Raw genomic sequence first — 27,029 nt, 5'->3', positions numbered from 1 at the left:
ATCTAACTTTATGCCTAATTAGTTAAGATACAGTATCTCTCGGGCAGATCATGTCAGCAGGTCAGACTTATCATTAAATATAACCAATATGACCTAAAGCAGTAAAGAAATTGTGAGGAGTCATTTAAAATGGATGTGAGATGAAGTATAATTAACTCAAAACTTCTAAACAGATAACAGTGACAGGCTTTTCATCTCTGACCAACATAGCAGTTTGACATACGAAAGTACACATCTGTGGTTTCCTCAAAAAACACTCAAGTTTTTAACTTGAGAGAGCGAATCCTCTAATACCGCTTGGCATAGCATTGAAATGAAAAAATGCATCCAGATGAAATTAATGTGCTACTTTGGGCTGATGTTTTCTGGTCTTATTCTTGTAACAGCACCATTTCCCCCCCTTGCCCTAATGAAACAGAAACAGAAACAGTGTCCTACAGTAACTGAATGCATGACTGAGAGCTTAAAATAATAAATAGATGAAATCATGTGGCCACACAACACAGTGTGACAAACTGCATATTGAGAAAACAGTCCTTAAGATACTATTCTTGGCATGCTGAAGAAAGGAATTCTTCTTTCTTAATTAGATTCCATTTCCGTTTATTAGCTTTCCAGATCAGTTGATTAAGAATGCCTTAGCATAGTTCCTTAAATACATTTTTGGGTTTGTTGTAACTCATTACAAGATGTTGACATGAATTATTACATCTAATTTAGGTTTTAAGACCCAGCCATATGTGGCCTTGTGGGGTATTTTTTACCCCCATGCATTTTGGGGGTTTATTTAATTGTTGCGGCTTACATTAGTCAGTCTTGCAGTAACCAGCTGTTTTTTTGCATTGTCTGTACTGTATGAGTTTGACTCAAGAGTGGATGTTTTACCTGACAGTGAAGAGGGAAGTGAGTGTGACCTTTGTAAGTTCATATGTTAGGCCCGGTTCAAGTTGGACTCCACTCTCCCATTTTAGCCCAGTAGATCATGATCACCAATACATGAATGGCCTCCTGTAATCTGCTTTGTGTTAGTGGTCCTGGTTCAATATTTCACACTTAATCTTTGACCACATTCCCCGTGAAACATCTTGATTTAATCCAACCCTGTAATGTATTTATTGGCTATGACTGATTCCATCTGCTGATGCATTTCAGCTCATTGTTTTTATCCTCGAGGTGAGTATTTCTTGTGCTGATATCACTTGCAAATTCTAATTTCACTGTCATTTAACATATTTAACAGCACTATAGAGGCCTGTGCCAATTATATTTGTTATAATTATATTTGTTATAATACAGGCATGCACATTTTTGTATTGGTTATTCTAATAACAATTCAAAAGGCACAGACCACATGTCTAAACGTTTCTTTCAAATTTGAATTGTACCCCATTTGTTTTATGCCAACTTTTATGCCAACTATTAAAATATTATATTATTAAATACTTGTTAATACCCTAGTCACCTTTAGTCTTTCTCAGATTTTTACAATCCTCTGTTATTGTTCACCAACCTATAGGTGATGAGAGACAAGTTATATTCTAAAACTTGACTGGCTTGCTCGTTCGATTGATCATTAACTTTTTAACAACATACACACACACACACACACACACACACACACACACACACACACACACACACACACATGCACAGCACACCCACCCACTCCATTTAAAGACTATCCTACAAGAGCAACATGTGTTTTTTAAAGTTATGAAACTGCAGTGCGCTATTCATCTCTGCCAGCTTTTACATATGTGGCAAACCACAGAATGAAGGGATATTATATTATATAAGGCATGAAATCACACATGAGTATGATTTGTGTGCTCCCCCAGTGTCCCCATTTTACGTACAGTACATTAGGACTGCTCAAGAAGATAAATGGTTTGCACTGATTCAGTGATTACAACCACTCTACTCATGAATAATTTGACCACATTGTTAGCTTTTGAGACTACACTAAACTTAACCACATGAACCAAGGCATCCCTATTGTGGGTAAACTATCAAAATGTTTAAATTTCTTATTTCTTCTTTTTCAAAATGTAAGAAGATTTTTCTATATAGTGAATATAGCAGATCTACAAGCTCACAACGTGTCACACTAGGGCAGCTTGTAGATCGGCTATTTTCACTCTTTTTTCACTCTTCACTGTCGCACAACAGTATATATATTGTAGGACTTAAGTGGTTAATGCATGAGCTTGTCTTCCACTATTTTACAGGCTGCGATGGTGGCGTGTGTGAAAGCGAATGGCAGAGACAGAATATGTATTGTTCATTTATTACAGTCTGAGGTCAGTTTGTAGCTTAAGTTTAGAGTGGTTGCTGATGTTCTCAGGTGTCCACTGAATTGCTTTCCATGCGATGATACTGGCCTGCAAAGCCCATGTATTATGACTGATCTTTGTTGTATTCACTCCTAGGTTCAGGAGAGGGTTGTGGAAAGATCATTCATCGCTTCCCCAAGAAGGACTGGGATGGCACTGCCTTTCCTCAAGGGGTTGAGATGGTGAGTGTTGTTACAGCCATTCATCACTGTAAAGGTAGCTACGGTAGATAACAGGCATTCATCACAGTAAATGTAGCTAGTTAACAGGCATTCATCACTGTAAATGTAGCTAGTTAACAGGCATTCATCACTGTAAATGTAGCTAGTTAACAGGCATTCATCACTGTAAATGTAGCTAGTTAATCACTGCCTGAATTATTTCTGGCCGCGTTTGCCCACTGCCAAGATTTTTCATTGAAAGAAAAAAGTACTCAGGAGCCGAGATACAGCATTTTTAAGTTTTAAGTTAACAAGGAAGTGGATGGGAGTCTAGATCTTCGAAAAATCATATCTCCTTGGTCTTTGGGTCAAATTATTTATTTTTTTAGATCTGTTTGTCACTTTTGGACGTAATTTCCATGGAATTTCTGGAATATCATGTCATTTTGACCAGTATTCCAGATGGAGACATTTGTTGGCCATATCATGGAATGTCGAAATATTATGGGTCTCACTATGGTTGCAGTACATGACATTTCAGCTCGAATCATACTGTCACACTCGCCAAGAAGTCAACTCATTGTCTGTCAGCACATTTCCCTTACTCCTGGGGGTGAACATGCCTGCTAAATGTACATTTCAGGAGCTTCAGTTGAAAATGGCAACTACAGACTGTGTTGTGAGGCAATGCCAGAAATGCAAAGTTATACTGTAAAGTACAGTATAACTGCAATTGCCAATAGCAAGAACCGTCCACACATTTACCTACATGTACTGTACCTACTTAATTTTTCTTGATTGTGCACTGCACACTACTGGTCAGTACTATACTGTATGTCCAAAATGTCAGCGACATTTGAGTATTTTAAAGGTGTACAAATAGCTGTATTTACAGTACAAGCAATGTTAGTTCCCTTAACCCAATGAGACAGCCACATGTTTCCAAGCGACATGGTTCAGCCACTTCAGTGCACAGACCATATGCAGATTAAGTAAGGATGGTTCTTGTCTTATGTATTTATTATTACTAGACCAGGGACCACGCTGTCTGGAACGATGTAAATCGGGAATGTTGCAAGTTGAGTTTAGGCAAGTGTCTGAAAGGGGGCTTCATCTAAGACCAGTGGAAATGGGTTGGTCAAGCAATGCGGCAATCATCACAAGAGTGCATAACAGGAGATCTGACAATGGCTCTGGAATATTTGGAGGTTAATGTGTCGCATGTACAGGTTGTACAGTATTTTCCTAGTTAGTGAGTGACCTTCTAGCCTGGCCTTACATGGTGCCACCTGCCGGATCGCAACTGTTGTTGATGATAAGCAATTTTCTTTTGTGAGACATACTAAATGAGGGGAAAACTGCACACTCTTGTCTAGAAATGCCTTTGTTATGAGATGACAGATTTGAAGACCCCCAGTGTCTTCCCATATTTCCAGGACACATGTTTGTCCTTTGGAGTATTTGGAACAGAGCTTGGCATTTCCTGTTTCAGCCAAATCCATAATGATTGTTTATTCAAAAGTTAGCTTCAACCCCTTCCGTCTTCACTAATTGGGAAAACCTCCCCTTGTGATTTTCCTCTCTCCTCCACGATGCTATCTGATTCCCACTGCTGGTGGTGACTCTTCCTTTTTAGGAATGCAAACCGAAAAGGCCGAGCCCTACTTCAAGGAGGTCAACAGTAAGAGTGGAGCCATTCAATATTTGATCTTACCTGGATATAAGGAGAATATGTCCAGGGAAACATACACTTAATGGGTCAATTTGGTCTCAACACTATCTCTGAGTTAAATTAAAGGTAGGGTAAGTGATTTTCTTTTGTTAGAATAAGTGTTAAATAGCTTTATATTCTGATAGTACTCATTGCTATAGAGTGTTTGTTCAGTAACAGGAGTCTCATGTCTCTCCAGCTCTTTATTAAACAGAAAATGCGTTTTCAGGTCAGGATACCAATTTTATCGAATCAGGACAGAGAACTCGGACAGGATACAGATTAAACAAGTGAAATTGGAATTGATGACACAAATAAATGAGCATGCAAAATTGGAACTGGAACACTATAAAAATTAAGCTGATAAATGGGTACTCTCTCCTGATTGGCTGAAATGGTGTCACCTACCTGAAAATGTATTTTCTGTCTATCAAAGAGCTGGAGAGATAGAGAGACCCCTGTTACTGAACAAACACTCTAGTCTATAGCAATGAGTACTATCAGAATATAGTGCTAATTAACCCTTTAACAAAAACCTTTTTACCTACCTTTAACACTCAGCATTTTACTGTGTTAGCTGTATGCACGTTTAAAAGAAAGCATACATCTGGGTTGCTGATGTGAGACGAGCAGTGACTCAACTCTCATGCAGAGCACTTGGAAGTTTTGTCTAAGTTTGTTTTGTAAACAATAAAACAAACAACTATTGAATACATATTGCTTTTATTTACAGTATGTGCTATTTCAATATTTAATTATCATGTAGTCCAAACTAATAAGGTCAAATTGATTCACACTAGTTTATCTCGTGTTTTTAATATCTTTTCTTTCTTCAATACCTGGTGGTGTGTTTCACTTCTATAATTGTCCAGTTTGCCTTCCCCAGTAACTGTGAAAAAGCCAGTGTTTTTCCACTACAGAAATCAAAGCGAGGACTGATTCAGCCATGTTAGCAGATGGTTTTCGTAGAGACCTGCACATTCCTGGCTGTAATAAGTGAATGAATTCCTGGCTGCAAGTGTGCTGGTAAACTTGGTAGACAGCTGAGTTGCTCTGGTCCATTTCCTGCGCAGCGGTTGTAGCTCCTGTTCCTCGGTACGCATGCTCTCTGTTAAGCTGAAACCTTTTGATTGAAGGTCATCACCACCACTAGCTGTCTTTCACCTCTTTCATTTGGTAGCTTTTTTTGTTGTTGCTTTTTACCCCTTTTCCTCCCCTCGTTATACCAATTATTTCCTCCCCACACACATTGAAAAAAAAAAAAGATTTATCTTTGGGCTTTCATGCCTTTTATTTGACAGGAAATGGAGAGAGAAACGCAGCAAATGCCGTCGGGATCGGGAGTCGAACCCACAACGTGCTGTCAGGCTACATTGATCCTAGGCCTGGACCGCTGGCGTAGCGGTCCAGGCCCCCACACACATTTCTGTGTGTTGCTGTTATATCCTACTTACTCACCTGCCAGTGAGGAGCCCCCACCGGGAGGACGTAGAGCCTCTGTCCTACTCCTCCCGCCCAACACTCCTGCTGACAAGTGCTGCCCCAGGCCATAGGATTACGTGTAGTGACAAATATCACCCTCCCCCGCCCTGGCTTCCCTTCCCAGAACACGGGCCAATTGTGTTCGTAGACCGCGGTGGATTCAAACCCCCAGACTCTGTGGTGGTGGGCACACTGTGCAGCTACTTTACCACTGCGCCACGAGCGCCCCCCATTGACCCCCATTTTGATTTGATTTTTATCTCTGGGACCCCAATCTACACTGTAAAATCCTATGTGTTAATTTATCTCTGAGAGTGTACAAAATGGAACCCTCATGGCCCTGGGTGCATTTGGTTCTGTTTGTACACTCTGAGTTAGAGACTCATGAATGTCCATTTGGTTCTTGCTATCAATCATTTAGCTGGGGGCCCCCTGGCTGGAACATCGTCAAGGACCCCTGGGGATCCCCAGACCCCACGTTAAAAACCAATGGACCACGCCAGTGCAGAGAAACAGTGCAGGGTGCAGCGAACATCCAACATGTTGCATAATGTTTTCATGCACGATGGATGGAGACATGTAAAAATGGACCTACTATCTCTTATCTACTAGTGGTGTCATGTACTGCAAGATTTACTAAGGAAGGCCATTTTATACTTTGTTACACAACCCTTATATAAGTGTTGCCCGACACAAACGACAAAAAAAAAGGTTGAACGCCGCCACATTTATTTGATTGGACAAAAATGTGGAAAGGATTGTGCGACAACGTATAAACAAATTTGCCTCTCCTCGGATGTGGGTTGGATTGATGCTTTTTGTTTGCACGTTTTAATTTGCGTCAACTGCAGCTGAAGTGTGATGATGTTGGACATCGTCAAGGGCCTGTTGTTGCAGTGCAGGCCTTGTTGTTCAGGTCGTTAAAGGGGAGACACAAGCTGTTATTGAAGGCCAGATTGACATCGTTTCAGGGGTGGTTGGTTTGTGGAGCGTGCAGGCCTCTTCCTGCATGAGTCACCCAGCCCGTTGGTGGCCATCATGGCTGCCTTGTGAGTTATGGCACAGACAAGCGGTCGTTGTGTCTCCTCTCAAGCCGTCTCCGAGGGATGAGCTACAGCAGCATTGTCTCAGCGTCATGCCTTAAGCATCCCGAAATGGCAGCAATGTTTAAATATAGAAATGGTCTAGTTTAGTCAGGACTATTAACTTAGTGATTGCAGATGTTCTTGATGACCTGTGTGTGTCTCTTGTGTGACAATGTTTAAATATAGAAAAGGTCTAGTTTAGTCAGGACTATTAACTTAGGGATTGCAGATGTTCTTGATAACCTGTGTGTGTCTCTTGTGTGACAATGTTTAAATATAGAAGGAGCGTAGTTAAGCCAGAACTATTAACTTAGTGATTGCAGATGTTTTTAAGTGTGTCTCTTGTTTGTGTGCGTGTGTGACAGAGAGAGGGAGAGAATGAGTGTGTGGTTTCGTATTCCACCCCTTTGCAGGGGGTCCTCTTTAACCACTTATTGTACTTAAGCCATATTTTATACTTTGCCTATTTGACAGTAGCCAATCCGCAAGTTCACAATGTGTCTCTTGTAGACGTGCTATTTTCGACAAACATTTTTGACAAATTTAGAAACATTTTGAGATTTGTTGCAGACAATGAAATGGCAAAAATAGGGATGCCATGGTTAATGTGGTTAAAGCATCTTCATAGTGTCAGCTAAACCCACCCACACCAATGCTCATACAGCGTGAGACATGATGGCTCTCATTCTAATAAAATGTAATTAGTCACGCTATGCTCAGCAAACATAAGGATTTATGTGCCCTTTGGCGGCAAAACAGCCTCTTTGTTTTCACTGATTTAGGCAAAATGTGTTGCAATAAGAGTAATGCTCAATAAGAGAGAGCATTAAAGCAAAGCAGAGGTTGAAGGACTGCAGGGTTGTTGTGAGGTTGAACTTATTTTTGGCCTTTCTCTGAGCCTTTACACTAAGTGTACATTGGAGAGAGACCGGAAACACGGAGAGAGATTAGCATGCAGCAAAATTGGTCCGGCTGGGAATCAAACCGGGGACTCTCTGCCTGCGCCCTAACTACTCAGCTATCAGGTCACCGCAATTGATGCAGAAGTTTAAGTTTGCACAGTGCACACTGGATCATGCTTCCATAGTTTATTTATTCGATTACCAGCAAGTTGACATTGACTCTTCCTCAGATTACAACCTATCTGAGGAAGATGTGTCACCGACCTTGGTGGTAATCGAATAAATCCACTTTGGGAGCATGATCCAGTGTGCTCTATTTTCTATCCATTTTCTACATTTACACGTGACACATTAACCTTCAAATGTAAATGTTTTTTTGTGTCCAGCACCTGGAATTTTATCTCTTGAATGTACTGTACATGTTGTGGAGTCTCACTAGGGCGCCGCCCGACAGGTAAGCACCTCACCAGGGAGAAGCAGTGGGAGAGAGGCAGAGAGAGGCCAGACAGACAGCAGCGCAGCCTGGGACACGTCATAGAGGGGCGGTACCTACCTGTCCTCATCATGAATCAGCCCCAACTCCGCACACCTGCGCTGGCCAGTTAGGTGTGGCCCACAAACATTTAAAAGCGCAGCCACTCTGCCTCATTCTCCACTGGCTCTCCTGGTGACTGGACAGGTGCTTTCGGGCGGTGAGTGAGATCCCACATTAAATTCCCTACACCGTTAAATGACTTTGTGTGTGAATTTGAGAACTAAAAGAATGTCTCTTTTATTTTCATAGGCAACCTGATGGATCGAGCTTTAAACACCAAATGTGAATGTGAATGGAAAATGTCCCCAGACCTGGGAGGAATTTATGTTGATTTCCCTATTATGATTTAAGTTTGCCAAATAACGTAATAACAAGAGCTCTCTGAGCTAAGAGGTTGAATAAAAACCCTTCATTGGGCTTGTACCCTGCCTATCTGTGTCTTGGCCTTGATCAGTGTCCCACATATGGTGGAGAATACGGGTAACACTGATCTACGTCAAGAAGCCACAGCATGGAGCACTCTACCGCTTTAACTGCGCTTCTGAAAAGCCAAACTGACTTACAGGCAGCGGTACAAAAATTAATCGACCGCATCTCCAGAGATGTTTCTACGACTCGCGCACCGCGGGAGGTGCTCACTAAATTGTCACCAGACGACGACATAGAAGCTTATCTTGAGGTATTCGAGCGGACCGCAGCCAGGGAGAGATGGCCGGCAGCAGAATGGGCCTCGCTCCTGGCGCCTTTCCTGACGGGCGAATCACAGCGGGTTTGTCGCGACCTGACCATGGCAGATGCCAGAGACTATCGTAAGCTGAAAGAAGCGATATTGGCCAGCCAGGGCTACAGCCTGCCCGCCCGGGCGCAGCGGTTCCACCACTGGGCCTACCAGCCGGCCCAGCCACCTCGGCCCCAAATAGCGAGCCTGTTACGCACCACGCACAGCTGGCTGACGAGTGGAGGAGAGCCACCCATAATCGACCGAATCGTCATTGACAGATGCATCCGATCCTTGCCGCCCGACGCACGCCGCTACGCCTCGCAGGTGAGCCCAACCTCACTGGAGGCCCTCGTAGCTCTGTTGGAAAATCACCAAGTCAGCGTTGAGATGATGAGGTCCACGCGCGCTGACGCACCCAAGACGGCGCCAGACGAAAAACCCAGCCGTGACCGCCGGAGGGCCCAGCCGCCACCGCCGTCCACCAACCGCACCGACGCGGCCGTCGCCGAGGGCCCCGGCCGGGGCGCCCAGCAGAGACGCTGCTATGTATGTGGCCAAGCCGACCACATTTCCTGGTCCTGCCCCGACCGAGACCGCGACGTGTCAATGGGGACCGCCGCCAGCTCCGACCCGGCTCGCCCCTGCCTGCACACCGGTACTGGACCTCGACGCCACGCCCGACTGCCGGTGAAGATAGACGGCGCTGACGCCCACGCGCTCCTCGACTCGGGCAGCGCCGTCACCCTGGTCCGCGCCGACCTGGCAGGCCGCCTCTCCACCGCCACCGTGCCCGTGTCGTGTGTACACGGCGACGTCCGCCACTACCCGGTGACGCAGCTGCGGGTCCAGACACCACGGGGAGACGCCGTGGTGCCAGCGGGGGTGGTGCCGAACCTCCCCGTGCCGCTGTTGATCGGCGTGGACTGCGTCCTATTCGAGCGGTACTGGAAGCCCGGCCTGCAAAAGAAGCCGCCCCACCGACGACGCCGCCGCGCAGAGCGCAGCGGACCCCCAGCTCCACTACACGCCTGCCCGGCGTTTCGGCCCACCTCCCCCGGCTCCGAGAGCGGCGCCTCGCCAGAAGAGGCTCCAGGCGCCCCAGCAGCGGACGACGAGGAGGCGAGCGCAGGAGAAGAGGAGGTCCATTCTCCGCCAGGCCGCGCCGTCTCGACTGCGGCGAGCGACCCCGACCCGTTCGCCGAATTCCCCAGGCCCGAGTCGCCCGAAACCCCGAGGGGGGGGGAGTACGCCACCGCCCAGTGGTGCGATCCCACGCTGGAGATGGCGCGTCAGAGTGTCGCCGCCATTGATGGGAAGAAATGTGACGGGGTGAGTACACTAAAGCCCCCGTACTTTCTTGTTAAAAATGGACTATTGTATAGAGGAGTGATAGACGAGGGGGGGGAAACGTTAGAACAACTGCTTGTGCCTAAATCATATGTGTCACGAGTCCTGTACCTAGCACACACGCACCAGTTGGGTGCTCACCTGGGGGTGAAAAAGACACACGAGCGCATTCTAGCCCGCTTCTACTGGCCCGGTGTTAAGCGGGCCGTGGAAGATTTTTGCAAGGGCTGCCCGGAGTGTCAGAAGTCCGCCCCCCGACCCACGTTCCACAACCCACTGGTCCCGCTACCCATCATCAGCACGCCATTCTCACGTCTCGCCATGGACATCGTGGGCCCGCTGCCAAAGTCCGGCCGCGGACACCGCTACATTCTGGTAATTCTTGATTATGCCACTCGATACCCAGAGGCCATTCCCCTACGGACCGCCTCGGCCAAAGCCGTGGCCCACGAACTTATGATGATGTTTAGCCGGGTGGGGATAGCCGAGGAGGTCCTTACTGATCAAGGCACGTGTTTTATGTCGAGGGTTATGACGCTGCTGTACAAATGGCTAAAAGTGAAACGTATACGCACCTCTGTATATCACCCTCAGACTGACGGTCTCGTGGAGAGATTTAATCAGACACTAAAGAAAATGTTGAAAAAACTAACCACTGTTGATGGGAAAGACTGGGACCAGTTGATCCCTTTTGTACTGTTTGCCATCAGGGAAGTGCCGCAGGCGTCCACGGGGTTCTCCCCCTTCGAACTGGTGTACGGCAGGAGACCCCGTGGATTGCTCGACATCGCCAAGGAGACCTGGGAGAGTCAACCCTCCCCCCACCGCAGCGTCGTGGACCACATTGAGCGCCTCCAGGCCAGGGCCAAGGCGATCTGGCCCCTGGTGCGTGAGCATATGGAGCAGGCGCAGCGGGACCAGGCGCGCACGTACAACCGGGGCGCCACTCTCCGTGAGCTCCAGGTGGGGGAGAAGGTGTTGGTCCTCGTTCCCAGCAGCGAGTGCAAATTCCTCGCCAAATGGCAAGGGCCGTATGAGGTGGTCGAGAAGATGGGGCCCGTCGACTATAAGGTGGCACAGCCCGGCCGGAGGAAGGGCCACCAGATATACCACATCAACATATTGAAGAAATGGAACGCCACGCCGCCGCTGTCCCTACCCGCCCTACTCGCCACGTCCGCCCCGCCGAGCCTGCCCCCGGTTCCCCTCGGAGAGGACCTCTCCCCCGCGCAGAGCCAGGACGTCAAGGAGCTGCTGGGACGGAGCCGAGACGTATTCTCCGACCTGCCTGGACGGACGAACGCCATACGGCATGACATACGCACCACGCCAGGGAAAGTGGTGCGCCAACGGCCCTACCGGATTCCAGAAGCTAGACGGGTGGCGATTAAAGAAGAGGTGGCCAAGATGTTGGAGCTCGGCGTCATCGAGGAGTCGTACAGCCCCTGGTCCAGCCCCATTGTTATCGTCCCCAAGCCAGACGGCTCCCTGCGGTTCTGCAACGATTTCAGGAAGCTGAATGACGTTTCCACGTTCGACGCCTATCCGATGCCGCGCGTCGATGAGCTCATCGAGCGCCTCGGCCCGGCCCGGTTCGTCAGCACCCTCGACCTGACCAAGGGGTACTGGCAGGTACCACTGACGGACCGGGCCAAAGCAAAGACGGCCTTCTCCACACCCGAGGGCCTCTACCAGTACACGGTGCTGCCGTTCGGCGTACACGGGGCCCCCGCCACGTTCCAGCGGCTCATGGACCGAATCCTGCGGCCGCACCGCGCCTACGCCGCAGCCTACCTGGACGACATCGTCGTACACAGCTGCGACTGGGGCCGACACCTACAGCACCTAGACGCAGTAATCGAGGCCCTCAGACGCGCCGGGCTGACCGCCAACGCCAAGAAGTGCCGTCTCGGGCTGACCGAGACCGACTACCTCGGCTACACGATTGGCCGGGGCTGTGTGAAGCCACAGACGCGCAAGGTGGAGCGCGTTCGGGACTGGCCCCGTCCCACTACGAAAAAACAAGTAAAGTCGTTTCTCGGACTAATATCATATTATCAGAAGTTTATTAACAATTACTCTACTGTTGCAGCCCCGCTGTATGAGTTAACCAGGCAGAAACTACCGCACCACGTAACCTGGACGGACGAAACGGAGACGGCGTTTCAGCGGCTGAAGAGCGCACTCTGTGAGGAGCCGGTGTTAAAGGCCCCCGACTTCAGCCAGCCGTTCCTCCTGCACACGGACGCGTCCGGCACCGGGCTTGGAGCGGTCCTCGCCCAGGTCATCGATGGCGAGGAACACCCAGTGACGTATGTGAGCAGGAAGCTGTTAGACCACGAGAAAAACTATGCAACAGTTGAAAAAGAGTGTTTGGCGGTGAAGTGGGCCATACACCACCTCCGCTACTATCTATGGGGACGCACTTTCACTCTCATTACAGATCACGCACCATTGAAGTGGATGGCGACAAACAAGGACAGGAACGCGAGGGTGACGCGCTGGTTCTTGGAACTCCAGGACTACAACTTTAGGGTGGAGCACCGGCCTGGAAAGGACATCCCGCACGCAGACGCCCTGTCCAGGATGTATGAGGAGGAAGGAAATGAAGCCCCCGGCACAGGCGGTGGGCTTAGGGGGGGGATATGTGGAGTCTCACTAGGGCGCCGCCCGACAGGTAAGCACCTCACCAGGGAGAAGCAGTGGGAGAGAGGCAGAGAGAGGCCAGACAGACAGCAGCGCAGCCTGGGACACGTCATAGAGGGGCGGTACCTACCTGTCCTCATCATGAATCAGCCCCAACTCCGCACACCTGCGCTGGCCAGTTAGGTGTGGCCCACAAACATTTAAAAGCGCAGCCACTCTGCCTCATTCTCCACTGGCTCTCCTGGTGACTGGACAGGTGCTTTCGGGCGGTGAGTGAGATCCCACATTAAATTCCCTACACCGTTAAATGACTTTGTGTGTGAATTTGAGAACTAAAAGAATGTCTCTTTTATTTTCATAGGCAACCTGATGGATCGAGCTTTAAACACCAAATGTGAATGTGAATGGAAAATGTCCCCAGACCTGGGAGGAATTTATGTTGATTTCCCTATTATGATTTAAGTTTGCCAAATAACGTAATAACAAGAGCTCTCTGAGCTAAGAGGTTGAATAAAAACCCTTCATTGGGCTTGTACCCTGCCTATCTGTGTCTTGGCCTTGATCAGTGTCCCACAATGTGCTTTGTAAACCTCTTGTTGCTGAAGTTGACTTGCTCACTATCTGGAGTATTCACCTTGGTGGTAATCAAATGAATCCACTTTGGGAGCATGATCCAGTGTGCTCAATTTTCTATCCATTTTCTACATTTACACGTGACACATTAACCTCCAAATGTGAATGTTTTCTTGTACCAGCACCTGGAATTGTATCTCTTGAATGTACTGTATGTGCTTTGTAAACCTCTTGTTGCTGAAGTTGACTTGCTCACTATCTGGAGTATTCATTTCAGTGAGTGTGTAAAAATGGACCTCCACTGGTCCATTCTTGCACTCTGTTACATGCGACTGTGTATGTGGTGTGTGACAGACCTTGGTTGAGGGCCAAATGATTGGGATTCCAGCTTTGAAGCTTTAATGAAGATACACCATAGTGTTTAACAGACCCACTAAGCAATTTGCATTTTGGCTTTGTTTTTCGGCTGGTATGTAAACCGTTATTATTTGCAGATTTTCCCCACTCCGTGAACAAGGGCAATGAGTCATTTACAAACATTAAGGAGTACATCTGCAGGAGGAGAAAAAAAAAGGCGGACAGAGCTGAGCACGAAAAGCATTTTGCGGTCACAACAGGCCCCCAGCAAACTAAATAACCACAGATGAAGAATGCACCAAGAAAAAGCGTTTACAACTCGTGCAAGGAAAAATGTGTTTCTAATCTTTTTCAAGCGAGTGGAGATTATATGAACCAGCTCAGCTCTCATCTGCCACGGAAGGGCCAGGTCTCTGGAAGGGGAGAGGTCAGTACTTTGTGTCTGTACTACATATGCAGCCCCCTGTCCCCTCCAACAGGTCAAGGCACGGTGCTGTGCTCGTCCAATAGATGGTCAGCTGTTCTGGAGGTTGTAGTATGTCAGTAAGAATTGATTCATCAATTAAGTCTGTCCCATTTATTTGGTCAGTCGATGATAGGGGTTCCGTCGCTTGTATTTTCCTGTCATATCCCGATTGACATGTTACCTGGGTTTCTATCAAAATAAAAACTTTATTTTCCGTCAGTTCTGCCGTAGTTTAGGAACGAGGCGCCATACTCGGCGGCAAAAAACAAAAAGTAATTCATTCATTAAATCAAAAAGCAAAAACATGGTCATCCCAAGTGATTAGGGCACATAACACATGGCCGTAAAATACCCCAAATATCAGCGAGTCCCCTTTTTTAGAGAGACATTTCCTGTCTCTCTCAACTGTCACTATCAAATAATAAAGCCTCCCCAAAAAACAACACCAACAAAAAAGAAAATGTAAAAAACTTGGATGTTTTGAATTGTCATGTTTTTTACTTAATAAACTTGCATAGAGCGTAGCACTAAGCCTTCTACTTATTTTAAGCAGCACCTCTTTTCAGTTTGTTTGAGCTGAAACCTTCCAGGATCTTTTAAATTCAATTTAGAAATGGTTCTCTAAAACAGTGGTTCTGAAATGTTTTCATGTCAAGGACGCCCAAATTGATATGTATTTTTTTCTTTTTCTCCATGATTTTTCAAGATGTTTTGAAAATAGCTGATCCACAAGCTCACAGGCTTGTAGATCGCCTATTTATGAGTAGCTGAAGTATAAAATATAGTTAAAATGAGTAAAATGCTCCTCATTTTACTGGGACCCCCTGGAATCACTTTGACAATCAACCACTTCTCTAAAATGATTCAGTAGAAAGAGCTCTCAACCAATCATAGATTAAAATCTTAGAATAATTAAATTTAGTGTGGGGGTGTGTGTGTGAGTATTTGATTTTGTTACGTGTGTTTAAAAATAAATGAAACATGCAAAGGCCAAAGGAATGTCTTGGATGACTGTTTATGGTAACATTTTGACTATGCTAATGTAATTATAAGCATTGTTTCATGTGATGAGTAATAATAACAACAGCATTGCTAACTAAGAGCAACTTATGAATCATGTTTTAATATAGACGGTGATGATACTTGGTGAGCTTTGAGTGAAGTCACCCTCTGATTTCCACCTTCTCCATTCTATACCTCCTTCTCCTATGCATGAAACCTTGCATCTTTGTATATCTTAATAGAAACTGTTTATAATGGCTTCATCAACAGACTTAATCTATTTTTATTATCAGAGGGTTAGGGTTTAGCATCTGTCTTTTAGCAAGTATCAAGTCTTGAAAACATCATCGCAACTTTCTGAATTTCTGAATCCTGTATAGCTGTTATCTCTTTTTGCATCTAGCCTTAGTGTTAACCACTTAAACCCCAGCATCTGTAGTCGGGTGAAAACCAGAAAATGGCAGATCTACAAGCTCACACCGTGTTGTGTTGCGACGCTCGATCAAATGTAGAGCAAAAACAGAAAAGACACTAGTATAAAGCCCTGAGGGATTGAGCCTAGGTGACCTGACCGCTACGCCAGCGGTCCGGGCCGGGTTTAAGTGTTAACACTGTCGGGAACGTTGCATGGCAGTAGGGCTGGGATGGAATGGAATTTTTATTACCGTGTTGAAAAAACAACATGTTGCCGTTTTTTGGTAGTTAAATTAACTCCAACTGTTTGCCTCTTTTATGTCCTTGTCTTGTGTATATGTATATTAATTGAAAAATGTCTGCAGATATGTACTCGAACACAAAAGCACCACCCTGAACGAAATTATAGCCGGCTCCTGTGTGCATATAAATCGTTTTAATTATTGGCTCTATAATACCGTATATACAGTATACCGTATGTAGTAAATATATCTAATGGCTTCAGCTCCATCTTATCTGTCTATGGAGTAGTTTTCCTGTTTTTACTTTGATTCATTGTGTGTGTGTGTGTGTGTGTGTGTGTGTTAGGGATGGGTATTGGCAACAATCTCACGATACGATACGTATCACGATACTTGGGTCACGATACGATTATATTGCGATACGTATCACGATACTTGGGTCGTATCACGATATTGCAATATATTGCAATATATTGCGATATATTGCGATATATTGCGAAATATTGCGATATATTGCGATATATTGCGATATATACATATATCACAACTACATATTGTTTATATATACACTACATATTGGGTAGCTGCAGATCTGTGATAGGTTCTTTGAATGTTTTTCATAAAACCTGTATCTGAAAAAGCAAAAAAATAATAATAAAAAAAAAAATCAAATTTTTTTTTTTTCTCCCAAAAAAAATCGCGATATCGATACTGGAATATCGATACAGTATCGCGAAATAAAATATCGCGATATATCGTGATATCGATAATATTGCCCATCCCTAGTGTGTGTGTGTGTGTGTGTGTGTGTGTGTGGCGGCATGTATTAGCTGGGTAGGGGTGTATTAGTTGACAACTTTGACCAACATAGAACATCAAGGTCAGTCTGGAGCTTCCAGACAAAAGGTGTGTCCTCACTCATTCCTGCCATTCATGTTAGGCAAGAGGAAAACCAAACGTCTCTTTCAGAACTTGCGATTAGGCTCGTGGATTCATTTACAGTAATTTTATAGTACATATTTTTTATCGATCTACCTAGTCTACCATTGTGACAATAGCTGGCAAAGCAGCATCAGAGCATTGAAAGACCTTTATGATACCTTGTAACCAGTGGTGGAAAGTAACTGAGTAAATGTACTCAAGTACTGTACTTAAAGGACGACTTCACCCATTTTCAACCCATCTTCATATAATTGGTCCTCACTAATTCTCATGATAAAATGGTACCATTTTCTTCTACTCGGTCTGTGTCTCAGAGGAGGGCTGTGGACAGTTCAGAAACCGTCTACCAGTGACATCATCGATGAGGAATCCAAGCTAATAGAAACTGCAGGCTTTCTATTCCTGGAAAGTTGCAATGCAATAATAGAAGCCATTGTTCTCGCGTTAATAAAAATCTAAATAATAAGCTTGAAATCTTGTTGGAAAAAAAAATCCTGCCTAATGATGATGTCACTGGTAGACGGTTTCTGGACTGTCCACAGCCCTGCTACGAGACACAGACCAAGTAGAAAAAAATGGTACCATTTTATCACGAGTATTAGTGAGGACCAATTATATGAAGTCCTTTAAGTAAAGTTTTTATGTATTTTTATTTTACTTGAATATTTCTCATTTTCTATCATTTTACTTCTACTCTACTACATCTCAAAGGCAAATATTGTACTTTGACTCCATTATAATTATTTGAAATGTTTAGTTACTAGTTGATTTTTATTATTATTACAACACCACTTCAGACCTACTTTGGCAATTAGAAAATAGCCGATCTACAAGCTCACAGCGTGTCGCAAAGTGACACGTTGTGAGCTTGTAGATCGCCTATTTTCAAAGGATCTTTTTATACATATGAAAACTTGTGAAATGGGACCTTCTGCATAATGAGTAATTTTTACTTTTGGTACTTTACTCTAAGTACATTTTGATTCCGATACTTTTGTAGTTTTACTCAAGTAAATTTTGAATACCGAACTTGTACTTGTAACAGGCGATTTCTACTATAGGGTTTTGATACTTTTACTTAAGTAAAAAATGTGAGTACTTCTTCCATCACTGCTTGTAACTGTCTGACCTTGTCCCCCCTTCCAACATTTCTTTCATGGTTCTCATAGCTTGACGTTGACGTTATGCTATGGGAATTCTGACAGGAGTCAGGACCTTGACTTGCTGAGAATTAGTTTGCAGTTATTTAACCTAAAACAGCAGGAATTGCAGCTTTGAATTAGAGCTGTAACAGTTAATTGAACCATTTTCTGTGTTTTTTCTTTAAGTACATTTTTGTATAGTATTTTTGTATAAAAGACACCGGTCAATCAGACTAATTGATTTATTTAATTATAAAAATGGAAAATATATTTTTTAAATGGTGTCAATTTGTTGATATAAAAAAATAAGGTCATAAAAATGTTCTTCTCGATTATGTGATTAATCGGGAAAAGTGATTGATTGAATAATCGCTAAGAAAATAGTCAAAAGTGGCAACCCTACTTTGAAATGAGTTTTCTCTGTTCCTGACACTGACTATATGTGGCTGTGGGCGAGATGCTGCAGCAGTACACAATAGCAATCCTGTCCTGGTCTTGCCTGGCCCACCAAACACTGCAACATTCTCAACAAGCATAGGTCACTGGAACTTTTGAGTGCCTACGCTTCTTGTTCAGATATATCTTTATTGCCATAGTTTCAAGAGCACTATACATTATTATATGCTTTGTTTCAAAACATTTTACTCATTTGAGCACCTTGTTGCTCTACTTGCTGTTGATATATTTCATTCTGACCGACAGACCGACAGGCAGTGTGACTCCTCTGACTGTGGTCAGCAGAATTCTGCTGACCACAGTCATTTCAGCATTAGGCTACTTATTTGTCATCCAATTACTCTGGATTATCTGTCGTAACCTGGCATAGTATTAGTGAAACTGAGCATGAGTGGTGCAAAAAGCAATGTAATTAAACAACAAGGGGTACATATTCCTGTAAGTTGGCTGCAGTTTGTTCCGTTGCTGCACGTAGTTAATGCACTTCTGTATGGGCCCTGTGTGGGCATGACCTGCCAGAACTGAGCTTGTCTAGACCGAAGTCTGACATCCTGACCAAGTGTGTTACAGAAATTCTCCCCTCCAAGCGCTTATCTGTTTTTACTGTTGCTTTTTTGCCTGTTTATTAGAGGTAGACTGATATCATTATTTGATTTTGTTTTTAATGACGTCTGCATCGGCAATTATGCAGCAGATGTGTCTCGATATTTAACCTCGCAACTTTAAACCTGGCGTTTGGGCATGTCATTATAGGCAAAACATTTAAAAGGTTATCTAACATTGCTGATCTTTAAGCTCATTGCATCGCAACAGTAATTAGTCACATTTAATTATATCTTCTATGTTTTTAAATGTAGCATAGTACTTGTTTTTCTATGCAAGATTGTAACGTTTTCCTGTAGTGCTGTAATGTATTGCAGATTTCTGAATCAATGTCATACCGTACTATAATAAATAGTGTCTGTTTTCCATAATAGTACTTACAGGTTACGATAGTACTACAAAAAAACTGTTGGTTAAAAGTTAATGTAAAATATATAATTTTTCTAAGGGCTCTGTTGCAGCTGTTTGAGAGAAGTTGGAGGGGGCACGGTGGTGCAGTCGGTAGCGCTGTCGCCTCACAGCTAGAAGGTCCTGGGTTCGAATCCCGCAGGGGACGCTGTGGGCGCTGGGGGCGTGTTCTCTCCTCCGCGTCATCACTGCCCACACCCTAGGTGGGGTTGGCGAAAGGGCCTTTCTGTGTGGAGTTTGCATGTTCTCCCCGTGTCTCCTAGGGTAGGTACCCTCACAAAAAACATGCAGTAATCCTGGTCACTATACTGCCTCCCCCTGGCCAGCCGGGGCGCCTGATGGAGGGGAAGGGAACTGGTTGGAATAACGTGTTCCTTCCACGCGCTACGTCCTACCAGGGAAACTCTCCGCTGTCAGGTGATAAGAAGGTCAGATGGCTCTCATGCATTGAAGGAGGCATGAGCTCGGCCCTGGCCTCCCTAGGTTGGCAGAGGGAAGGTAGTGCCCAGGATTACACGCTTAGGCATTGGCACCAGGGTGAAAAAATAGGGGTTACAAAATCGTGGGATAAAAATTTAGAAAAAAGAGAGAAGTTGGACAGTAGTCAATCTGCAAGCATGGAGAGTATAGTCATGTTTGTCTCCCAGTTGTTCAATATTTTCCAGAGCGATAAGGAGGATGTGTTGGGTCTCATATTTGGTCAGGGGGCACGGCCATCAACAAATTCTTTAGTCCGCGTTTCAGCATTTGGTGGTGCTCTACATCCCTTCACAGCTGAACGCACACCCATTGTGAAATGTGGAAAATCACTCAGTTTAGCATTAGGTTTTTTGTCTGGATAGGAATATAGTACTGCATGCACTGTTCAGCATTTTTGTTTGTTAGTACTATGAAATGAAAGTAGCCTTAACATTAGGTTGTTTTTGTATGTCTATGAATGCAATAGTAATCTTCTAAACAGAACACTTTGGACTGAGGTTCTGGCAGCAGATGGATCAGATGGTGAAACAGGATTAACTTGTTGCTTGTCTGTTTACCCACACAACATGTTAAAATGTATAATATTTACACGAAACACAAAAGTTTACAGTTAAGATTTTTTTGGCTAATGAAACAGACACTTTGTTTTTGCTTTTGAATAATTTGATTCAGGTGCGTGGGACATGGAACGCAGTGGGGCATTGCAGCCTTACTTGAAACATTGAAAGAGGTTTTATTTGAACGAGGCTGCCTCGTCTCAACTGCCCAATTAGGCCACAGTACTAGCCTAATTATGGGTTGTGATGTGAAGCAGGCACATAAAACCACTCTCCTAAAGCAATAGCCAGATACCTTTTGTCACTTTAATTTGTAGGTTTTATTTTGAGCTGTGTCCTGTCACCACAGGCAACAGGCTATATCTGTGTCTCTATGCATAGGTTGCTTTGTATTCTATCAGAATAATTTTATATTGCCAGCAGGTACTGTGTTTTTACACATCCAAGGAATTTGTCTTGTGAGGTTGGAGCATTACACTGAATAACAACAGTACTGTACAGGGCTGGGCAATTAACCGAAAATATATCAAAACCGATATTTAGAACCAATAACCGACTTATTACCTACTCTTTTTTTTTTCCATAACGTTTGTTGTCTTTTTCTCATATATCAATGAATTTGACAGTCGAAATAGATTTTGTATAATTTACAAAATTGATTTTGTAAAACCACTTAACCATTATTGTACAATGGTACCATATAAAATTAGGGAAAATGGCAGATCTACAAACTCACAACGCGTCTCATCGCTTTTCCTTTAAGTATTTTTCTTTTCATTTAATAATCATTCATTAATCGTAATCGAGGGAAGTTTGAAATAATCGTAATATTGATTTGAAGTCATCTCGCAGCTCTATTACTGTTGTATTAACTAAAGATATGATTGATAACAGCTATCAACAAGTCAATAACAATTAGTAGACTAACTTGGCAACTTGTTCATCTCAATAGCATCTCAAAAAATGCTTGACATAATTATGGTGGCCTGAAGAACTCCAATCTGAATTATGAATTGTAGTTTTAATGGTGAACCTATCCAACAGTATGTATACAAGAAAACTAGCACCTGTTACCAAAGAAGTGTATCTGTATCTATATTTGCTAGTGCATGTTTTTAGAATTATAGCCTGGAAATGCTCATTTATTATCTTTAAAAAAATGTGTAACTTGTCGTTTATTTATCAGTTCGCCTCCTCATGTCACACCAGTATACTGCAACTGTCTCCTAACTTTGCACTAATATAACTCATGGATTGGGATATTTAGCCGGCTAGCTTTCAACTTTCATATTTTCCTTTAAACTTTGATTACAGTATTTCCAGTATCCAGTATTTTTCCCACTTGCACGCACAAAATCTGAACTTTGTCCAATGAAATTCGCCTCCCATCGCCTGGGAGGCGTTGATTGCTTCCTATCGCCTGATGTGGTGCAGGATAATAACTGAGCTTACACATAAGGAGCTACTGCACACGTGCACGCCTGTGCACGCTCGTGCCTGTTATTTTCTGAGACGCGTACACCGTACACCCCTGCACGGGTTCATGATGCTCGCTACAGAGACAGCTAAGGTCATCAAATTATTGGCTCAGGAATGCGTCAAAAACGATCGCCTTGAATTCAATGCTTCATGGGGTGTGTAAATGATAGAAAACAAGTCATTTTTTGGGTGAACTACTCCTTTAAAGAGAAGCTGGTAGTGTTTATGCCAGCAGTGTTTTAATTGCACAGGTGGAACATTTTATAGATGGTATTAATTACCATTAATAGGCCACATGAACTTGAATATACTGTAAGTTTCCCTAAAAAGCAAACTGCATGTAATTCTATTACAGGCTAAAATATAGGCTATACATGTAGCTTTATTAATTTTGCCCTGTGGGCCCCCACTGAGACCCCAAAGGAATTTGACCGGGTTTGACCAGACTGTAATCATTTGTGTCATTTCTCTTGTCTAGAACTTTGACTTGTTGAACTGCCACGTTCCACAAATCCCTGTCGTAATGAGGAACGTTGGCTTGTACTTCCGGGAAGGATGCTGGAGTTATGCCAAAAATGTGTAAACGGTTTGGTGCCTGGTGGGTAGTAGACTGCCGCAAGAGGAGGAACATATCTTAACGGGAATGTTAACAGCCCTTACTGTTAGGAGACAGTATTTATATGTACTGTACTGTACTTTATTTGTACCCTAGTATAGTTCATTTACCGTAGGTGAAGTAGGAGAATAATTATCTGTGTTGTTTCCATCTGGCCTTTGTTCTCCTTGCAGGTTTGCATCAGCAGTTGATGACAAAGCTTCTGTAGATGTGTTGTATTATGCTAGCACATCTAGATGCAGTGGCCTTGATTAATGAGGTTTTGGTGTCCTTGCCAAACCACAGGTTGAGGAACAAATGTTTTCTGATTGTGCCACTTGGTACAGTGACTGGAGTAACCAGGAGTTGACATGTTGTGCTGCACGTCGTTCATACAATGTTTGTAAAACTATGAGAGAACAACTAAACAGTGCATTCCATCAGGATGCTGTCCCAGACGGGGAGAATAGGAGCACATGTTTGTCAGGAAGATCCACACATGAGTAATCAATGCTCTGTTTTCCAGTTAAACTAAACACACCAGGAAACAGAGCCGTAGTTTTCAGGCAGGCAGCCATGCTGAAAAGCACATGAGCTCACCAGGAAACGGGAATACACAGGATGATATGGTGCCTTGTGCTTTCATTTTTGTGGAAGTGGAAGAAAATTCTTTGTAGCGGAAGCATATAGTCTTAGTAGCCTGTTGTTAATCCTCCTCCCTTGTTGAGCCAATACATTTGTTATGACAGTATCTTCATTTCTTTGTACAGTAATGATGCTTTGTCCTACTCCCTCATCACATCTGGGAGTCTACAAAATCGGGATTGGCATTGGACCCAAAAGCCTGGCATTGGCTGGGCTGTAGTTATTTCCTGGTGTGTCTGTGTAAGAGTTAACACGGAAGGTGATTTGCAAACTCTTCATCCCAGCTCAAAGGAAAGTCCGAACAAAACAAAAGGACGAGCGTCTCTTTGACAAGCCTGTTGCAGGAAAAAAGCATCCAGAAGTGGACCAGAGCCAACAGCTAGAAGCAGAGCAGGGTGGTGCTTTGGCCCCCTGATTCCTGCCCCTTTTTTAACCCTTTTAAGACCGGGACCACATCTGTGTCATTTTAGATTTCTTTGGCTATTGAAAAATTGCAGATATACAGGGACAGAGTGCCGCGCTATAAGCTTGTAGATCTGCTATTTTTGGGAAAATCGTGAAATTTGTGCAAGTCTTTGAATATATATAATATACATTTAAAGCAAACATTTGTAAGATATTTTGTTTCAGGGACCCCCAGAAGCAAAGATTTGAGTTACAATGTTCGCTTTAAAAAATATAAATTCAAAGATTTGCACAAAATTTCAGGATTTTTCAAAAATAGCAGATCTACAAGCTCATAGCACGGCACTCGGTGCCGTGTTATGAGCTTGTAGATCTGCTATTTTTGAATAGCCAAAGAAATCTAAAATGACACAGATGCGTTTCTGGATTGAATGGGTTAAACAACTAGCGGCCCATCCACACATGGGCTCCTCTCTCTTGCTGGCTTCTGCAAGAGTCCCATCCCAGCAGTATCACTGTTAGCATCTATGGGTGGAAAGGTGCATGTGCTGTGCTCACACTGGGAGTGGGACCAGTAGCTGGTGGTGACATACCTTAGATTCTTTCCTGTACTAAATGATGCCGTCATAGCGCATGTATTTGGAATGTCTTTAGTCTGATCTCTTTGACACTGTCTCTTCATAAATCATGGTGTCTTACACCTCTGTCTGTCCTGGAGGTGACTGGGTGAGGACTTATGACTACCTTGAAATATTTAAAGGGATATTTCACTTTCAAACATATCTGGGTCATAAACATATTTGGGTCATTTTAACGTCTACTCTGGCTTTTGTGAGCACCCCAGACAGTTTTTAAGTTGCTTGACACGCCCCCTTCCTATATAAACTCATTGAACTTCAAACTCCATTTTAACCATGTTACTCATTGACTCATTGAAATTGCCGGGTCCCTGGTTCTGGTGACTGATATTGGCCTTCTAATACGCAAGGGGGCCGTTTTTTTTAAATAATTGTTTTCATTATTATTATTTTTTTAATGTATTATAAAAAATAATATCATTCACCAGGACCAAGGACGTGTGTTTTGAGTTTAACATGGTTAAAATGTTGTTCGAAGTTACAATGGGTTTGTATAGGAAGGGGGCGTGTCTGATTAAATGAATATCAAATATCTAAATACTGAATCAAGCGACTTAAAAACTGTCTGTGGTGAAACAAAAGCCTGAGTACACATTAAAAATATCCCCTTGTTATGAAAAGTGTGCCATTTTCAAAAACACTATTTGCTGCAAAATGTCACAACACACCTTCTCTTTTGTGCTTTCACTGTAGCTAAAAAAAACTATTAAAGGAATTGTAGGCAAGTTCAGAGATTAAAAAAAGAAAAAAACTGTTGTCAAACACCGCAAATCCCATTCCCAGTCATTGACATGATAGAAAGGCAGTGCTGTAATGCCAAATTGATAAAATATTTATAAAAAAAACTTCTGCTCTATATTTAACCCATCCTAAATATTAGGAAGAGCAGTGGGCAACTATTGAACAGAGCCTGGGAAGCACAGGGTTCTGTGTCTTACTCAAGGCACTTCAACACTAAGCCAGGAGAAGTCAGGGATTGAACCGTGAACCTTCTGGTTCCGCTCCGTCAGTAAACCACTCTGACCTACTACTTACTTCCTGATTCTCTGCCGCCCTATTCGGCTCTTATTTTAAACGGATTCGTTATTAGAGTGTCAGCTAGTCTTGTGGAAGTGGAAAATGAATTGGCTCTGGGCCTGTGTCTGGAAGATTTGTCTTCTTCTTCTGCCTGGGTCGATGACCTGCATGGTCCTGTGTGCTTCAGGCACACAGGACACTTGGCTGTAAGACCCAAAGTCCAGTAACCCTGGGGCAATATACAGCCATTGTGTTTGGAGTGTGGAAAGCACCACTTTAAAAACATATGTTCGTAAGTACATTCATTTGTGTTTGCACCGGTACATACTGTACATACTGTACAAGTGCTCTGCACTCACACAGAGCATGCTTTGACTTCACATCATTTCTCCTCTGAGGGGCTTCGTAAGGGCCACTGTACTCTGTCAACAACTCATGTAAAACAAGAGGCCCCTCTGTGTTTTGTCAGGTGAGAAACAGAAGGGCTTGTGGTTGGAGGTGGGCAGGCTGGAAAGAGGCTGAGGGGTGGTGCCTGATGGTCAGTAACTAGGAAAACTATTACTGGACCTGTGCTTCTGGCTCTGGAGGAAGCACCTGTCCCAGGGCCAGGTCATTATCAACCATTCTCGCTGCACTGTAAAGGCCAGGGCTCAGTGGAGTGACGTAGGACAGCCATTGTACTCATCTGCAAGCCCAGGACAAAGCTGTTTATCCTCCGCTCACCCATTCATCACAAGCTATGCTTCCACGTGCTTAGAGGTGTCTTTTGTTTGCTTTTGATTTACAGATGAAGTTAGAAACACCTGCGTGCTCTATTCTCCCACTCTTGATTATGATGTGTTAAAGAAACCAGACTGTAACCTGTATAAGGACACTGATACTCTATCTCTATCTCTGATGTACATCTCTATGAAGTTGAGGTTACTAACAAATTGGAAACGGATCATGCTGTGATACCTGTTCTATGCTCTTGTTCACGTGACAGGATATTTTGAAAGCATGCGAGTGACTTAAGTACTTTATGCTCTGTGACCTTTTATTTTGTCAAATCAACAATGCACATGAAGCATGAGAATATGTGTTGAAAGAACCAGCACTTATCATCAAACTGTATAAAGATAAAGTTGATAAATGTAGAAAAAAGCACTAACCTGAGGAAAATAAGAGCATAATGGCCACCATGCGAATATGGGCTATTGGGAAACTGATGACAATCTTATGTCATACTCGACTCCCCAATGATGACATAAGAGCAAGATGGCCGGCATGTGAGTGATATACAACAACCACTTGAACCTACAGGAGGGGTAGGGAAAAGCAGGGTAAAAAACACAAAGTAGTTGAATGTTTTACTGGATGAAGTTAAAGATGAATTGTATGTTTATTATCAGCAGCTTATGGCTGCTCAAAACTTGTTTATTCTAGTTATACCCATTCAATATATATCTCACATTAAGCTAGAGTTTGTGTGTTTTTATAATATTGGAATAAATATAGTATGGTCCAATTGACCAACCGACTTTGCTTGCTTTGATTTGATTAGTCTACTTGGTAGATTATTGTGGTAAATTATTGTTCTGTACTTCTTGACATCACTGCTTTGGATCGAGATATAGCTAATCCCCGGTTTCATAAATGTTTATGTCAAACAAATTGGTATAAATAGGGAGTACCGGTAAGTATTC

The 27,029-nt window shown here is 43.7% G+C and overlaps 2 protein-coding genes across 5 annotated transcripts in view; both read left to right on the top strand.

The window, feature by feature from the left end:
• Positions 1-27,029, top strand: part of sbf2 (SET binding factor 2) — a 144,946-nt gene that overhangs the window by 17,295 nt on the left and 100,622 nt on the right. For all 4 annotated transcript variants that reach the window (XM_084065708.1, XM_084065707.1, XM_084065706.1 and 1 more), the window contains exon 2: positions 2,430-2,515. In XM_084065708.1, the coding sequence (XP_083921834.1) occupies positions 2,430-2,515 (86 nt within the window). The remainder of the gene's footprint in view (positions 1-2,429; positions 2,516-27,029) is intronic.
• On the top strand, positions 8,967-13,485 carry LOC311051255 (uncharacterized protein). Its single transcript, XM_084065739.1, has 2 exons — positions 8,967-13,192; positions 13,285-13,485. The coding sequence occupies exon 1, from the start codon at positions 8,997-8,999 to the stop codon at positions 13,104-13,106; it is 4,110 nt and encodes a 1,369-aa protein (XP_083921865.1). The 5' UTR covers positions 8,967-8,996; the 3' UTR covers positions 13,107-13,192; positions 13,285-13,485.

This window comes from Gymnoscopelus microlampas (assembly GCF_963454915.1).
Source record: "Gymnoscopelus microlampas genome assembly, chromosome: 1".
In the NCBI taxonomy this organism is placed as follows: Eukaryota; Metazoa; Chordata; class Actinopteri; order Myctophiformes; family Myctophidae; genus Gymnoscopelus; species Gymnoscopelus microlampas.
The sequence above is the reverse complement of the archived record's forward strand: the minus strand, read 5'-3'. Positions and strand labels throughout refer to the sequence as shown.